The 17,986-nt window shown below is 43.1% G+C and overlaps 1 protein-coding gene across 1 annotated transcript in view; it reads left to right on the top strand.

The window, feature by feature from the left end:
* Positions 1-918: 918 nt before the first annotated feature.
* PPP2R2D (protein phosphatase 2 regulatory subunit Bdelta) overlaps positions 919-17,986 on the top strand; it is a 46,630-nt gene continuing 29,562 nt past the window's right edge. The window contains exons 1-3 of the mRNA XM_075000442.1: positions 919-1,078; positions 1,390-1,482; positions 16,161-16,258. Of these exons, the coding sequence (XP_074856543.1) occupies positions 1,072-1,078; positions 1,390-1,482; positions 16,161-16,258 (198 nt within the window). The 5' untranslated portion in view covers positions 919-1,071. The remainder of the gene's footprint in view (positions 1,079-1,389; positions 1,483-16,160; positions 16,259-17,986) is intronic.

The following is a 17,986-nucleotide window of genomic DNA, read 5'->3' as shown; positions in this document are numbered from 1 at the left end:
TCCACCTTGCTGAATAGACCCTGTCAGCTCTGGCCCTCCCTCTTCCTGGGACCCCACTCCTTAAATACCCCTCCTGAAACCACCCCCCCCACTCATGCATCTGATGAAGCGGGTCTTTGCCCATGAAAGCTTATGCTCCAAAACATCTGTTAGTCTATAGGTGCCACAAGACTTCTTGTTGTTCTCGAAGCTACAGACTAAGACAGCTACCTCTCTGACTCCTCCCCTCCCATCACTCCAGCCCCAGAGTGAAATATGGAGATATACCTGGCTCATAGAACTAGAACAGACCTTCACAGGTCATTGAGTCTAGTCCCCGGCACTCACAGCAGGACCCACCACCAAACCTGACAGATTTTTTTTAAATGTATTTGTGTCCTAGATCCATAAATGGCCCCCTCAAGGTTTGGGCTCACAACCCTGAGTTTTGCAGGCTATTGCTCAAACCACCGAACTATCCCTCCCCTAAGGGAAGCTACTAGTCTGTCTTCTCTCTGGTTCAAGACCGCCTCTCAACCATCTGCTTGTCCAAGTTCAGCTGTATCGTTGAGCCAAGCTGCCCCCCACCCCGCTGGGTCCCTGCGAGCCAGCAGCAGCAGGCCACCCCTCTGGGCGCACCCACTTCAGCCTGGCCCCGCCCCGCCGCTGCGCCAAGGTGGCCAGATAGAAAGCCCAGAGAACGGGTCGGGGTGTGGTGGAGGGGAGCAATGGGCCCTTATTTCAGAAAGTCCCGGCCACTGTCCATGGGGACATGTGGTCACTCTGGGCCTGCGCCCTCTGAGTCCAGCCACACCCCCGCGAGCGCCTCGCGCAGCCCACACCGTCACTGCTCAGGCCTGGCCCCGCCTCCCTCCTTCACCGCCCGGCGCTCCCAGCGCCCCCGCACGCAGGGAGGCAGACGGATGACGTCACCGGATCAGGCCGACCGGCAATGGGCGCCATTTTGAAACCCCCAAACCTCCAGCGGCTGCAGCTGTGTGCGGCTGCGGCTGCTCTGACCCGGTCCCGGCTGGCGCCTCCCCGTCGTGGGCACCGTAGCCCGCCACCCCCGCCCCACACACCGCGCGCGACATGGCAGGTGAGAGAGACGCAGGCGGTGTCGTGGCCGTCAGCCGGGCAGGCCCGCGCCTGGGGCCGGCCTAGGGTAGGGGCCGGGCGGAGGGCGCTGTGTCTGCCGAACCGGGGCGGGTAGCGAGGGAGGCCTAACAGCGCATGGGAGGCCGAGCTTGGCCGCATGTGAGTCTGCGAGAGGGGGCCGGAAAGGTTGGGTGGGGGTCGAGACGGGCCGACCACTGAGGAGCGTAGCCGGCGCTGGGCTGTGGGTCACGCCGGCCTCTTGAGGGTTAGGCGCCCAGTGCCTCCCGTCCTTATCGCGCTCTGTCTCCGCAGGGGTGGCCGGAGGTGGCGGAGGAGCAGGTGGGAACGACTTCCAGTGGTGCTTCTCCCAGGTGAAGGGAGCTATCGATGAGGACGTAGCAGAAGGTAAGCGAGAGGTCGGGCGCTGCGGCTCTCGCTTGAGGAGGAATCGCCCTGTCATAAGGGGGTCCCCGTGGCTCCCAGTCCCGCATTCCCGTTAATCCACCCCTGCCCACGATTTAGACCCGTACGCCCACACCTCTTTTTGTCTAGAGTGCCCGCCTCGAGCAGAGAGGTGCTTGCTGCAGTTCTCCTGCCCCGCTGTGAATCCCAGAGGATGGGGTGTGTGTAGGGGGGTACGATGACTAAGCTACTGCCTGTGCTTTTCAGAACTGCTTCCTCTGAACAGATAGCGTGACAGAGAAGGTAGCCGCCTCCTCTTCTCATTTATAATCGCCAGGGAGATGGGATATTGACAGGCTTTTTTTTTTTTTTTTTTTTAAAAAAAGTAGTCAGGTATGTCAACCCTCTGTCTTACTCAGAGACGCCTCGTTAGGCATTAATTTCAGAAGCCACGTTCAAAATTTCCCTGGTGAAAGATTTTATTTATTCCTGCTGGCATTTGAAAGCTATAAATGAAGACATTTAGATTGGAAATCCGTACTTTTTTAAGCACCATTTGAGTACGTTAGGCTTGTCTCCTTTTGGGTTGCGTGTGTTTAAAATGAAAAACATTTTTAATTTAGTCCATCCCTTATAAATAGGCAAGTTTGATGTATATAGTGTTAGTACATGTGTATCAAAGGTTATAGTCTGTTTTTTAAATGATTGCCATGTTCAGATTGTCCCAGTTTTAAACATATGCTTCTAAAGAGGATGTCATAGGGCTGCATACCTTTTGTTTGTGTTGTTTTGGTTTCTGGTGTGATGCTGTTTAATTTAAAATTTTGTGCTGAGTGGTGTGAGATATAATAAGGTTATTATGTGTAATACTCACATATTTGAATTTCTACATGAACTGTAAAACAAACCCACAAGCTTTAGCTACTTACATGCATTATTTTTGGTTCTAGAGTTACTTTTGAATGTATTTTGCTTGTGCCTCGTTTGTTTCTTCCATGTTGTTTTCCACTGGAAAAAATGAGGAAGTTTTAGTTTTCATGTTTTGTTTTGGAGTTACAGCGTGGTATCTAAAATATCTTGAATGGGAAGAGACGCAGTTTATTAGAACAGATAACATTCAGAAAAGAGATGGGAGTATATGTTGGCTGGTTTTCTATCCTTGTAACACACTCTAAAGTTTTTAATTTTTTAGTATTTTTGTATAAACTAATTAATAGTTTTGCATGCATTCCTGAAACAGTCTTTATTTCTTTAAACCTGTTGTCAGTGTAGAAGCTTAAAATGCCATCCATGCTTCTATTTTAAGAAACAGGTTACTTTTGGCAAAATTTTACTATGGTAAAATTACCTTCTAGTTCCCGATGGTTGCCAACATATTTGTATATCTCTCTCTGAATAGCCAGTAAGTTTTACTATCTTAGTCAGTGATTTTGTAACATCAGAATTCAGTGTCGAAGAAACATGTATTATTAGAGATCCAGGAAGCACTTGCAAGTTGGAAAGTCTTATGCTCCATTCTTTGGTATAGTTGGGAATAGGAAAAACTATATAGCTATAACTTACGAAACTTTAACAACATATTTTCCAATGATAAGCATAATTTTTTTTTAAAGTGCAGTAGCAATTAAATCAGCAAGACTTATGCCTAAGTGAAAACAAAAACACCTGCTATGGCCTCATTCATGTTAATATAAAATAATACATTAAATCTGGTGGAGATTGTGGGCAGAAAGTCCACCTAAAGAACAGCCTCTAGTAGTGCAGGGTTCATGTAACTGCTGGCCCATGCAATCTGAAAGTAGACTATACTTTCATTAAAGAGGATGCAGCCATGGTTACTAGACAATATGCTGATTCAGGTTATTTCTAAACAAGCCACAAGTAGGTCCTCCTATTTAACTCATCATCTCCATACTAAAATTGGACTTCCATGGTGGATTTTACAGAGGAGGGTGGTGGTGGTTGCTGCCATATGAGTGAATCCATTGGCCTGGGAAGTGACATCCATGCTCTCTACTCAGTCCCATTCTTTCCAGTGTGCTTTTTTGCCCGATATTTGGAAAAGTTTCCCAGTGTGACATTTTGGCCCTTAGTGTTCCTTTTCACCCTTTTAAGCAATTTGTTTGTACTTTGTTTTCATGATAAAATTTGAGTAAACTGAAGACATTAGTTGTATATTTCATTTCTAAGTGTTTTGGATAATGTCATAAATAACTTGTATACGAAAAGCATGGACTTCAGATGAGGGCTTTTGGTAGTTCAGTATCATTCATTTTAAAATTCAGTTTTAAAATGAGATATGCCAATGTGTCAAAAGATAAATATTGATTTTTCTCTGAGATGTGAAAATATTTTGTGAAATGAGGTGGAGAGGCTGTAAATAAAATACCATAATAGTATGAAAGTTGGAGCATGAACATATTGCATAAAAAGGAGTTCTGTACAATTGGAATTTGTGAAATCACAATAAACTGCTACTTCATTTTTATATTGCATGTTTATCTGAATGTTTTACCTTATTCCAATGGTACCATGCTTTTAATTTTCCTTAAATAGCTAATGTACAAATAATATTCTAAAATCTTAATATTGTTGCTAGTAAAAATGAGAAACCAGTGTTTTCTCTCATTTACAACAAGAATTTTATGAGTAACTTTATTTTTTTCTAGTACAAATCAAAATCCTGTGGATTAATGTGCTTCTGATGCTGCTTAATGCTTTACCTTATACTGGACCAGCAAATAGTCCCATTCATATTAAAGCACATGTGTTTTTCAGGATTGAGACTTAAGTTATATTTTTCATTTGCTACACTTGAAATAACATTTGTCGGGGTTCTTTCTCTCACCATATGTCTTTAAACAGGAATATTTATAAACCAATTAAAACAAAAATTGGTCTTCCTAGGCCTTCATTGAGTTCTGCTAGTGTGCATGTCTTTGTCCTGGAAGTCTGCATCTTTAGGGTGTGTCTACACAGCAAAGTTATTGCGGAGTAACGGTCGTTGTTCCAAAATAACTTTGGATGCCTTTACAGAGCAAAAATGCTGTTTTAAAATTTTCAAAATATTCAATGGTTTATTTCAAGTTATATAAACCTCATTCTGTGAGGAATAGCGCCCATTTCAGACTAGGGGATGTATAGTCAGGAAATAGGGGCTGTTTTAAAATAAGCTTTAGTGCTTCCAGGGGCTCTAATCCAAAATAGGCTCTGTTGTATGTGTGGAAGCTCTGTTTGAAAATAGTTGAGTGCTATTTCGATACACTTAGTGTGTACATGCGCTATTTCAAAATAAACATTTCTGGAAAATCTCTTCCAAATAGCTCATTTCGAAAAAATGCTGATGTGTAGACAGTCACTGAGCATTGCAGTTCTTGTTCCTAGGGATTAGGTCTTGATTACCAGATGATTGTGTCTAATATCAGTCTTTTCTAACCTGTCCATACAAACTGATTTGATGGGCATTATCAACTTGAAATATAGTTATGTTACAGATATTATACAAAACGGCTCTCTTGTGGTTTTTGTGGTCTTACATGTACATTATTTAAAATATCTTAATCTTCTTTAGGGGTGGGAGAGAGGAGATGACTGGGTGGAGAAAGCTCAGTCTACAAAGAAATCTGCAAATGACAGTACACAAAGTGCTGTCAAATACATAAATGCAGATTTTTTTATGTAAACTTATTACTCATGTTGAGTTTGGAACCATTGAGGGAGTTGAAAGTATGCTGTTGGTTTTAAAGTTAGGGATATTTCTTTAATGTGCAAGATCATGTTTGGCATCGGTTTCTGGTGTGATGCTGTTTAATTTAAAATTTTATGCTGAGTTGTGTGAGAGAGAATATATTAAGATTATTATGTGTAATAAGATAAGTTGTACCTGTAACATCCATTTTCATAATTTAACTGTGCTGAAACAGGTTTTATAAATTTACAGTAAATCACTTTTGCTGAGATTGATGGAATTTGTTTTAATACATATGACTTTAAACAAATGGAAGTGCATTCTTTCAAGATATCATTGATGGCTCAAAACTGGTCATATAAAATGATCTATATGCCATAAATTTACTGTTTGAGGTTGCAGTTTTCAAAATAAGACTATTTGAGAACAGCTGATGATTGGTAGTGGATATAGTAGTTGAATAGTAACTGAAACATTTCGTATTAAGTATAACAAAGATATACTTCTTAAGTAGATTACTTAAATTTCAGTTGTTGTTTCTTTATTTGCAGGGAAATGTTTTGCCTACAGTGTCCATATTGATAAACCTAAATTTCAGACACACAGAGTTTTCTTCTTCATCAGCCACCATGGTTCGGTGCCCATTGGTGTCTAGTGCCTCTCTGTTTCCTTTCATCTTTCCCTGACCAGTGTGAAGCAGCTTAATTTCTGTAGACTAGCTCTGCAGCAGTCTACTATATAGCTAACTTATCGACCCAACCCCGATTGCTCAGTTGGTTTTGCGGTCCTTGTTTATCTGGGCGACATCCGAGCTGGCATCTTTTGTCAGTTAGTCATACTGGCATGAGATTTCATTCATATTGTTGTTTTATGATCAGCACATCATCATTCATCTGATCAGCCCTCCCCCTTTATCCCAGGCTTGGGACTGGCATGGAACCCCTAGAGGCTTCATGGCAGATTTCAAAGAGAAAATAGTCAGATCAATTAATTGCAGATCTAACCCGTGCTCTAGGCTTCCCTTCCCATCCAGCCTCTTACTGTGTGGTCGCAAGGTTTGGAGAGGTTGGCATGGAGCTGCAGGGAGAACTGGGGGGAGGCTGAAAGTATACACTAACCTATCAGCACAAGGAGGCAGGGGAAGGAAAGAGCACACAGTCAGAACCAACTGCCACTGTAAGGAATGCAGTGTCTACACAAATGCTAGGTTGCTCTAACTACATTGACATAAGCAATCTGCCTCTCATGGAGATTGAATTACTGTGTTGGTATAATGCACTGATTGCTTCAGAGGAAGCAACATTGTAGTGTGGATGCTGACATAATTAGGTTGACAAAGGCAGTTTACGTCAACCAAATTCTGCCATATGCACCAAGCATTAGTTAATTTCAAATTTGGTTGTGGAGTACTATGGATAACTTTAAAATCGGTCTGGCTGTCATTACAGACCTTCCTGTTTTAATTTTGGGGTGACAAGTCAGGGAGCTGCCTAAATGTTATGAGGAACCTAAGATCCTTATCAGACTTATATCTTGAGGGTTTTTTTAGGCTTCTCAAGATTAACATAAATTGTAAATGTTTCTCCCATGTTGGTATTTGAACCTATGCTAAAACTGCTGACTTCTGTAATCAGGTACTCACTAGATATTTTGCTAGTTGTACTCAAAATGTTTTTCTAACAGTGTGACTACTATATTTCAGAAGTACTATTTTTAAGATTTTATATAGCCTGATATTCTAAATTTTAAGCCTTATTTGGATTTTGATGCATCTTGATCCTTACTTGAAATAAAGGAATGAGTTTTTAGCCTGGTCCCACAACTGACTGTGTGTTGGTGTCATGAATTCTAGCAAGTGCTCCATTTTAGCCACTTAGGAGGATAGTTCTGAGGGAAATCCAACCCCTTGTGTGCTGGATCTCTGGGGGGTATCTAGTTCCTGCAGGCTGAGTGGAATCTAGCCATTGCCTTAATCTTGGGGTCCCTGCATAAACTTTCTGTCTGTCATATACTCCTCTTTCCTTTTGAGTTTTGTAACTCAATGCCTAGTCACTTAGTCCCTCTCAGCATGGCAGTGACCCTTCAGACTTCCTGTTATTTAAACTCATATCTTTCCCAGAACTCCACCCATAAAAAGGTTTTGGTTTATGTCTAACGCTGTGGCACACAAGTCATGAAGTGTACCCACATACCAGAATTCCCTCTTAATTTTTTCCTTTTGTCATGAATGAGTGCAGGGAAGGAGTTAATCTTTCCTCATTAAGTTGAGTACAGGTGAGCCACTGGAAGTGAAATAGCTTTGTTTAAACTGAGAACAATTGCAGCTTTTTTCGGGGGTGGGTTCTGTGGACCTGCAGAGAGGAGGACTGGCGGGGGAGGAGAGAAGATGTCTCCCAGGCATTCAGAAATATGCTGTCACAAAATGAGCCATAGAGGTGTGAGTAAAAGGGACATATTTAGTTGTGATCAGGTTATGGTTATTTTGAATTCAGTTGGACTGAATGCTGTGTTTTTTCTCTCATGTTCCTGTTTGGCTTGATGTGTTTTTCACCTGTAACTTTGAAGTTGAATCCCAGAGAGATAGTTTTTCTCTGTGTGCAACCTCATGATTTATTTTCTCTTGTTTTTGTGAATAAATCATTTTTTAAGCAGTCTGATACCTGAGCTTGAGAAAGATCTGTGTATGTGCCTTCAGCCACATAGCTATCAAATTACAGCTTGCTGGTCTCAAGCCCTCTGTGGAGGGGAGAATGGGATTAGAGTTTGCCCCACAGGGGGCATTCCCCAGTGTGCCTGCCTGTGTTAAAGAGGTCTCCAAGGACTGGGATGGTGGCAGCTCTACCTTCTTGAGTGCAGGGGATCTGTGGCTTTGGAAAGCTTTCAAGTAAAGCCTGTGTATAGGCAAAGGGTTTTTTAAAGATTTTACAGGACTCCACTTCTTGTATTGAGAGTGGCGAACGATCCCTGACACCATCCCTGGGTGGAATAAATATTGTTGTGTGCTAAGGCATGTGTGGATGCACACCACCGATAAAAATACATGCTGCCCAATGGATGGCTTTGGGTGCTCTGATAATCAGCTGGGTGGTACCTGAATTTCTCCTGGGTGGCCATCCAAGTGTTCAGTTTACAGGGAACACATACACTTTGTATAGCATAACATTTTTATTTTCTTTTATCCTTAATCGTGCGAGTACAGGGTAGTACAAAATAAACATCCTAAATTCAGTGTTCCTCAATAGCTCACCTTTCCCTTGGGAGTTCTTGGGATATCATCTGTATTCCTTCAAGACAGGCAGGCATGGTCCTCTGGCACTTTATCTGTCGTCTACCTTGAGCAGTCTCCCTCTTCTTAATCTAATCAAGATGTCTCTCCTTCCCTCTGTTCTCTTTGTGAATTTATGTATAGAATCTGGTGGGGCCATGTGCTCTTTTTTTGTTCTGCTTCTGGTAATTTAAGGTTACATTACAAAGCTGTTGCTGCTAGTGTTCTCTGTAATCTTCGTGCACTTGTTCGGTCACTTGAGAAGTTCAAATGCCACTCAGCTGTGAGCTCTCTGCTTATGTGGTAGGTTTGTGTTTCTCCTGGTGGTGCATATTCACACATACCTCAAGGCACACACAAGTGTAATCTGTACATGGATGGAAAAGATTAGTGGGAATGTTGGTTTCTTCCCTTCTTCGCTTCTCCATAAAGAGGAGGAAGTGTTCAGGTAGAACAGTGTTTCTCAACCTTTGTTGTTTTTTTTTTAAAGTGCCCTTCCCCCCTTTTTTTAATTAAGTACCCCCAGACTTTTCTCATGTGTACCTTAGGGTATACCACTGGTTGGAAACCATGGTCCTAAGACCTCAGCTTACCTTGAAACAAGTGCTATTCAATTTTCCAGATTATTGAACCCTTTTCAGGGGTTAGAGTTGTTTGTATACCACCAATTTACACCTCACTTAAAAGCTAATTACAAAAACATGCAAAGTATCACAGACTGCTATTGGAAACTTGCTGACTTTCTAACATCTTATTATCAAATAAATGAACTGGAATAGAAATACAGTAAACTCTTTTATATCTGGCACCCCTGGAACTGGGAGGTTGCTGGATATTCAGATGTGCTGGATGATGAAGAGGTGTCCTCCCCCATTCCCTGACATGGTTCAGTGCCTGCCTCCAGGGGACTCTAATACTTCTCTTCAGCTCATCTCCCTTCTAGCCCCGCTCTACTGGACCAAGTGGGTGCAAGGACAGGTATACTGCTTAAGAGTCTCATATGAAATTAGAATTCTCAACTGTCTACTCAGAAAAGCTTTAGTCCTGATTTGTGCTGCTGGATGGACACAAAAGCAGACTTAAAGAGGGCTATGAATATTTGCTCGGCCCCTTCTTCTTCACCTTCTGACAGGTGGCAGCTCCCTTCCACTCAGAGCTCGGCCGGTGTGGCAGCTCCATCACCAGCTGCAACACTGGGCTGCCCACCTCCTTCTCTCAGGTGGCCCGTGGCAGAGCCTTGCTGCTCTTGCTGTCATTGGTCCTGCCCTGCGTGGTGGGACTCTTCCCCCTCCCCAATGTTAACATGCTGCTCTCCAGCCACATCCAGCTCCCAGGGGGACAATACTTCATGTGCTGTCTGTCCTGAAAACAGGCAGTTCATATTAGCTGGAAACTTGCCAATGGAAGCTTCTAGGATTGGGGACAGCATGAGACATCTCTCCCCAGTGATCTCAGGGTTCGCAGAGGCACACTTGGCCCTGCAGCAGACTTTTATGAGTGCCAGGACTTTTTGTTGCACCCTATGTGCTTCAGGGCCCAAGGATGGAGATGTTGATTGGCTTTTGTTCAGTCTCTGTAAGTTTAAAACAGATGATGACCCTGCAGTTGCATCCTTTTTAGTGATGTGTGAATGCTGAAAGCTAGTGCCCTTTGTCTCCCAACTCCACTGCTATAAAGCAAAAATACTTGGTTATTACCTTGAAAAGACTGGCAGAGAGAGGTCTAGTAAAGACGATGGGTCACATGGACTTGTTTATATAGCAAATTTGACCATTTATACAAATATACTATAATTATCGAAGTGGATATTTTCATTCCAAAATAAATTCCTTTTCTTCAGTGTAACTTGTGTTGTTCTGGGAAGGGTTTACTCTAAACAGAAAAAAATACACTTTTCTACTGGACTAATTATGTCCACACTAGAACATCATATAACTATATTTGGCATGATTAAAAATCCTTCCTGTGTCAACAAACAACTTGTATTAGCCTCTGTACCAGCTGGATTTTGCAATAATTAAGTGTTCATTTAAACAGTTTTACCAGAAGTACAATTTAAGTGAATTTAATGGCCTTTTAGTACTTAGAGATTATTGACACAGTTCCAGGGGTTAGCAAATGTCCAGAGAATATAGTTGAGTTCCTTTCGAAAATGTAAGTTTGCATACAGGTTGCCTAATCCTGTATATTTACCTTTTTCTGCTTCTTGCTCCCTAGTGTGCCTCAACTTCTGTGGCAGTGGTCCCCAAATTGTGAGGTGTGCCCCCTTATGGGGCACACAGGAACGTTTGGGGGGGGGGAAATGGGCCAACCATCATAGGCGGATGGGGTGGGAGTGCCACCTAGTCCTGCTCCTCTTGCAGCACTTCTATAACTCTGGCCCCGGCTCCACTGTGGCCTCGGTGCTGCACCATGCCCAGTCCAGCCTGAGCCCAGCCCATGGTTCTGCTCCTAGTCCTGCCTTCAGACCTCTCTGCTCCTGGCCCAGCTTCAGATTTCTTACTCTGGCCGTCCCTTCTTCCCTGGGAGCTCCATGCTCACTCCCAGGTGGGGCGAGGACAGGAGTAATGGGGGTATGACCAGGAAAAATTTGGAGATTACTATTCTGTGGGTTAGAGTGGCAGGTTATGGAGAAGGTGAAAGTGAAGTTATTTTCCTCTTCATAGTTGAACTTCAGGAACTGCTGTTCTTTCCTTCTGTGCTGTTGATTATGTTCTCAGTACTTTAACAGTAAATATGGCAGTGTCTAGGCCAAAACAGTTATGCAGACCAAAGGAAACCGGCAAAAATGACCTTAATAAGGGAAGCAGTTTGTGACGTTAACTATGGAGAAGCTATTCTTGCTCTTCTGTATCGTAGCACACCACTGACATGTTGAAAATTCTCATTGTTTCTGTGGAGAACAGGCATCTCAGTACTCAGGGTACCTACTGTGAATTTTAACACTCTTCTGCACACATTAATAAGTGTTTTGAGTTATTGAGCAAGTCTTCCATTCACTGCCTTATAAAGATGGTCATTTAAAATGACCTAACTTCAGGACAGGCCAAGTATGGCTTGCTCGCCAAATTTGGCCTGAGAGCTTCCTCAGACACGGAGCAGCCAGCTGCTGCTTTCAGCTTCCTGCTCTGTGTAGCTCTCTGCTCCAAATGCCAAGAGGAAGGGGGAAGCTTCGAGGGTTGCACCCACCCTCTTTCAAAATACCTCAGCTTCCATTGGCCAGTTTAGTTTCCAGCCAGCAGGAGCTCAGACTTTGCTGAGAAGTGGGAGCAGCTCTTGAAGCCTCTCCCTCCCCTGTGGTGTGGTGAATCAGAGAGGTACAGGGAGCAAGCCTCAGCTTTAATTGGCTGAGCCTGCATCAGGCAGAGCGCCTGCCACCAGATTGCTGGCTGGGAGCCACCTAAGTAAGTCTCTCAGCTAACGCCTGTCTCTGATGTCCCAGCTCCCCACCCCTAACCCTCTGCCCCCCTCACAGACTCTGCACTCCATTTATCTCACCCAGGCCACAACCCAGACCAGAGCACCCACTTCTGCATCCCAGACCCCCTACCCCAACTTTGTGCACCCCAGTCCCTTACCCCAACCTCCATTCTGCACTCATCCTCCATCCCAGACCATCCACCCACTCCATTAATGGAAATGTGTGGCCATTGACAATTTTCCAGATTCTTGGAGTGGCTCCCCATCAAAAATTATTGCCCACCCTGACCTAACATCACATCAGAAGGGAAGAGACCTATCTGCTGTGACTGAAGGAAGTAAACTCCAGGATAATAAAGTGGCCTTAAGAATAGGAGCTGACAACTTTGAAGCTGTATCACATGTCCCAGGGCATTTTAGTCTCCTTTCTCCCTAAACTATTATATTAAAAGAAGCAAAGCTGCACAGTAGGCTTGCAGAAAGTAAGTTATATCAGTAAAACTACTTTCGGCAAGAATGTACAAGTTGAATCTCTCTAATCTGGCACATTCAGGACCTGACTGGTGCCAGATGAGAGAATTTGTTGGCCTTTGGGGGGTCAGTATTGTCTAGCAGCATTACCAACATTTCCTCTGCGTACTAGGCTCTTAGAAGACATATAGGGGTAGCTTACAGCTAAATAACAGCACAGAGTACTGAGAGCCGTGACTGTAAACAAACTTTTTGGGACTGCAGGAATCTTGACCCTTGATTGTGGTTGTCTGGCTAATTAAAATCATGCCAGCATACGGATGTTGCTGGATGAGAGAGTTCCAGATTAGAGAGGTTAAACCTGTATGTTTTCAGATCTGTTCTATCACAGTAAGAAAGTAGCAAATCATTGCCAGGTTAACAACAGTTCGTTATAGAGCCATATAAATCCAAAAGACCTGCCCTCTTTCGTAATTTACAAGTGTACTTGCCGAGGCTTATAATTGCTTCCTGGGCAGAGTGAATCTGGGCCACTGTCAGGGAAACATGGGGTAGAAAGCTGGACAAACCTTCAGAAATATTTTCAAGTAGTGCATAATTGATCTTGTAACTTTCGGTGGGTGTACCACTCCCAACACTATCGCTTCATGGTATGATGGTCCTGGAGATCTGTTCTTTCCCTTTCATGCTACTTGTTCTTTCCTCACTTTTCTGGGAAATTTTGGTACTGGTTACTTCCCTTTTGTCAAGATATATTGCCTGATACATTCATTCTTGTCAAGATATATCTTGCTTTATATATTCCTGAAAAAAACTATCTTTGTCATCAATAGATCAGTAGTTCTGAATAGCTGTTGTTTACCAAATTTTCTTGACCGCTTACCTCAAAGAAGCCAAAGCATGCTTACATGTAGTTAACTATAACATTCCTTTTCCTAATTCTTGTGACTTGCTAATGTTGTGTTTTAAAATATATAGCGCTAAAATAATTAAAACTTCTTCAGTGGACTTAAATTTAAGGAAGTTCTACATTTTGGAAAACAAACAAAAGCGTTCTAGAGCATATTCCTAGGGTAACAGGATAGAGAAGCAGAATTTAAGGCTACAGTACCTTGAAAGATCAACACATCCATGGTTGATCTTCAGGGCTTTGATTTTGTGCATGTGTGAAATCAAGCGCTCCGGACACAGTTGACCCCCGTACTCCTTGTGAGACATGAGGAGTAAGGAAGGTCGAAGGGAGAAACTCTCTCGTCAACTCTCCTGATAAGACAGACAAGTGACCCGAGCATAGACACATTGATTTTTAGCAATGTCAATTGCGTATCTGTGGTTGACTTCTACATCTAGTATAGATATAGTCTGTCAGGGGTCTGCAACTGAAATAGCTTGACGAGACATTTTTTTTCAAATTCATTTACAAAATCAGTCCTTCCCAGAGCTGCGATGCATATGAATACTGGTCAGTCCTTAATAAATAACATCAAACTGTGCTTTTTATCACCTCTATTTAAGGACGGCACAAACAGTTATTGGTACCAGTTAGTTGTTACCCCCATGTCCAAGCTTTAACTCCCACATCCCACAAAACTGTCCCCCCTCCCGCCAGCCCTATGATTAACGCTTCTGGGCCCCAACTTTCTCCCCCACCCCGAGGCTTAACTCTCTTCAGTGTGCGCAGTTCTGCAGTGGCCATAGCTACCACCTCCCCTGACTGCTTCCTGCTGTCTCCTCCTCGGCATGGTTGTGCAGCTCTGACACAAGCATACTCAGCCACCCTGCCTCCATCTCTCCTCCCAGCTTAGACTTTTGCTCACATGGGACAGCTTCCTGCCCAGTTGCCTTTCTCTTCCGGGCTCTCTGCTGCAGCTCACTGCTGAGCTGCTCTGGCTGCCACCACCACTTAAGCAGGGGGGAAAAAAAAAATGAAAAAAATGAAGTTGACTCGAGTGGTTTGTTTGTTTTAAGTTTGTTTAAGCTGGGCAGCTCCTGGATCCACAAGAGGAGTCAGTGGCAGAAGCTCTAGATGCCGCAAGTTGCACCTTAAAGAGCCACATGCGGCTCCAGACTTGCAGGTTGCTGACCTCTGGCCTAAGTAATGTATTCCCAACTCAAAGTTGCAATGCTGGCTCCACCATGCTCTGTGCAGTTCCCTATATTCCACTGTTGTGGTGTTGTCCTGGAACCATCTTGTGTACTCTTCTGCACCCCATTTGGCATCCTTCTCCAAAAGTTACTTTTCTGGCAAGGTAGAGCATAGAGGTATATGCCGTCAGCAATTTACAATGTGTCTTTCAGCAGCCACATCCAAAAGTAATCCTACTGGCTGCACTCCTACTTTTCCAGTACCAACAGAAAGAAAGGATTTTGCCACTGGGAAAGTCTGTTTTTTTTTTAGTCCTCAAAAGTCAAATCAAACAGCTGCTGTGGTTGCATGATGCTTTAAATGCCTTTTTTACCTTGTTTACACCTGCCACCTGTGAACTTTGTCACTTATTCCACTACCCCACTTTTTTAGTTAACCTGTTTTATTATGCCACCTCTGCTTACCTGCCTCTCCAGATCCAACATATCTTAAGTACACCAGCATGTTTTTTGAGTGCGGTCTAAAATCCAGACTGCATAGTTCAGTGGACAGAGCACTGCCCTGGGAGTCAGCAGCAAAGTGGGTTCAAGTGCTGTCTCTGCCACTAACCTCCTATGTGAGCTTTCCTAATTTACTTCAGCAGTTTGTACCTCTGTTTTCCTGCCATCCTTTTTGCTAACTAAAATTTTTAAGTATTTGGGACAGGGACTGTATCTTATTTGTACAGTGCCTAGCATAATGGGAACCCAATCTCAGTGTTGCTGTAATGCAAATAGTAAATAATAGACTTTTGTTCAGCAAATGGCATCAGCTACTGAGTCATTAAGCAAAATCAGTTTCTGAAGAACACCTATATAATTGCTTCCCAAGGATTCAGTAATGCCAATTTCTCCTTTTTATTTCACGTTTATTAAGCAAATGAGTAAGTGAGCACTCTGGTATTTGGAATTGGACAATAAAATATCTAATTAGACTGTGACATGCATTGTCCCAAAATATCACTGAGAAATGTTAAAATATTCAAAATAGGATTAGGTATTTATTTGCATATTAAGAATTTCCAAAATTGTTGAAATATCCTAATTTTTTTTAAAGCTGGAGTTATAAATCTCACATTTCAGTTTGTAACCACTAATGCCAAATTGCAGAATCCTAATGAGGCACTGGAATGAATATGCATGAATATTCATTTCAGTGCCTCATTAGTATTCCGTGATTTGGGCATTAGCATGGCCATTTCCAAGTTTTGGCCAAGTGTAGACATAGCCTAAGAGGTATTTTCCACCTATGCTGATCTCTTTCTGAGAGGGCAGATTATCTCATACCTGCTTCCCAGGGGTCCCAGGGCTTGAGATCCAGTTCAAGCCCAAATACCTACTCTTCAGTTTTATAGCCTCACAGCCTGAGCCCCATAAGCCATTGTCAGTTGACACACTCGCAGTTGGCCTGTACCAGTTGGCACAGGCATACCATTGTCAGCTTAGCATTCTAGCTTGTTCTGTTCAACATAAAGCATATTGTTGCCACTTTGCAAATACACAACGGTAAGATATAAAACTATGATATACATGCTCAAATTGTATTGGTTTTATTTTTGGACGTTAACACTGGAAGTTACATAGGATTGTATGGGTGTCACTACTAAACTGAAATATTTCTCTTTTACAATAGAATATTGTTTCTACATCTTGAAACTTCTCAGCTTGTTTTACATATTATAATGCTATTTTGTTTTTATTTTATGTTTACAGCTGATATTATTTCAACAGTTGAATTTAATTACTCTGGAGATCTTCTTGCAACAGGAGACAAGGGTGGCAGAGTGGTTATATTTCAAAGGGAACAAGAGGTCAGTAACTTCAGAAACAATGAAGTATGCCCACTGAAGCTGATGTTGTTTTTCATTAATTACATGCATTGTACACTTTTTCATATCACCAACTTCAAGTGTTCCCATATTGTTTCTAGTTCACAATATTTAGAAAATTTGAAGTTGTCCGAATCTATCTATTGAACTCAGTACTGTATTTTATCTTGTACAGCCACAATTATTCTGCAGATTGTCGTGTGAGCTGCTGTTGAACCCAAAGCTCAGGAACAGGGTAACTTAAAAGATAAATTATAGTCTCTTTTAGAAATACTTTAACTGTCTTCCAAAAGAACGTATGGGCAGCTCAGCTGCAAAGAGAGAAGCAGAATGGTTCTTGAAAATTGAAGCATTAGCAGCTTGCTGTGTTCTAAGAGAAGCAGACTCAAAGATAGCAGAGGCTGCAGCTTCCCAACAGTGTGAGACAACCTGGCAAGGTAGAGCACAGAGGAGACGGCCTCCAGAAATTATTTGGCAGATAATGTCCCTTAGGAGGCAGGCACCTGTTCAATATTTCCTGTTACTCAGAGTGGGCTAGCATGTTAGTATACACTTAATATTTGCATATTGTTTGTATCATAAACTTCACAATAGAAAGGGGGGGACCCAGAAAAATTCTGCATCCTTGGCCTTAATAAATAGGGACACAACTAAGTACAAGATGGCATGGATTTTTTAGTATGCTAACACACATTTCAAGAAACCATTCAAAGGGAAGCAGCTGTTTAATAGCTCTGCAGTCATGGAACAAAAAAGGTGGTGGGGGGGATTCTTAAAGTGGTTGCTCATGTGCATTCTACAGTAGGTGTGCATGCTTTCCATGTGCATAGTTGCCCAGAGTGTTTTCTCTTAACAGCACCCATAGGGCAGCACTGTTGGTGACCCCTGGAGTGGTGCTTCCGTGGCCTAGTATAATGGGCGCTCAGCACTTTCCCCTACTCTCCGTGCTTGCTACCAGTGAGGGTGTGCAGAATTGCCTTTGCACCAACTAACCATTGTAGTCCTTTGTTCCTACAATATCTGTTCACTTGCAGGGGCCTCACATTACTCTTCCCTCAGGTCAGGTCTCTAGTTCTCAGTTGGACCTTAACTTGGTCCTAGCCAGGCTCATGAGGCTACCCATTGAGCTTTTGGCCACATGTTCCTGGTCCTGTCTCTCATGGAAAGTGGCCTTCCTTGTGGCTTATGGGTTTCTGAGCTTCAAGGCTTTACTCTCTGATCTGCTGTCTATGACCTTCCATAAGACCAAGGTTCAGTTCCAGCAACACACAGTATTCTTCCCCAAGCTGTTGTCTGCTTTTCATATGAGTCAGGACATCTTCCTGAGAGTTTTCTATCCCGAGTCTCTCACACGCAGCAAGGAGAGGCACCTTCCTTCACATGTTGGATTGAGGAGAGCCTTTTACATAGGCCAGATTAAGACATTCCAGAGATCGACCCATCTGATTGTCTCAATGGCTGAGCAGATGAAGAGCCAGCTTGTCTCCATGCAGAAGATTTCAAACTTGATCACCATGTATCCTCACCTGCTGTGATTTAGTGGGGGTCTCCTGCTGCTGACTGGGGGGCCCCATTCAAGTAAGCCTCTTCAGTGGTGTTCCTGACTCATGTCCTGATCAAGGACATCTGTTGGGCAGCTACATGGTTGTCAGTATACACATTCTCTGTGCACAATGCCATCATCACACTGACTAGGGATGACATGGGTTG

Source organism: Carettochelys insculpta, chromosome 7 (assembly GCF_033958435.1).
Source record: "Carettochelys insculpta isolate YL-2023 chromosome 7, ASM3395843v1, whole genome shotgun sequence".
NCBI classification, from domain to species: Eukaryota; Metazoa; Chordata; order Testudines; family Carettochelyidae; genus Carettochelys; species Carettochelys insculpta.
This window is presented reverse-complemented; position numbering and strand designations above follow the sequence as displayed.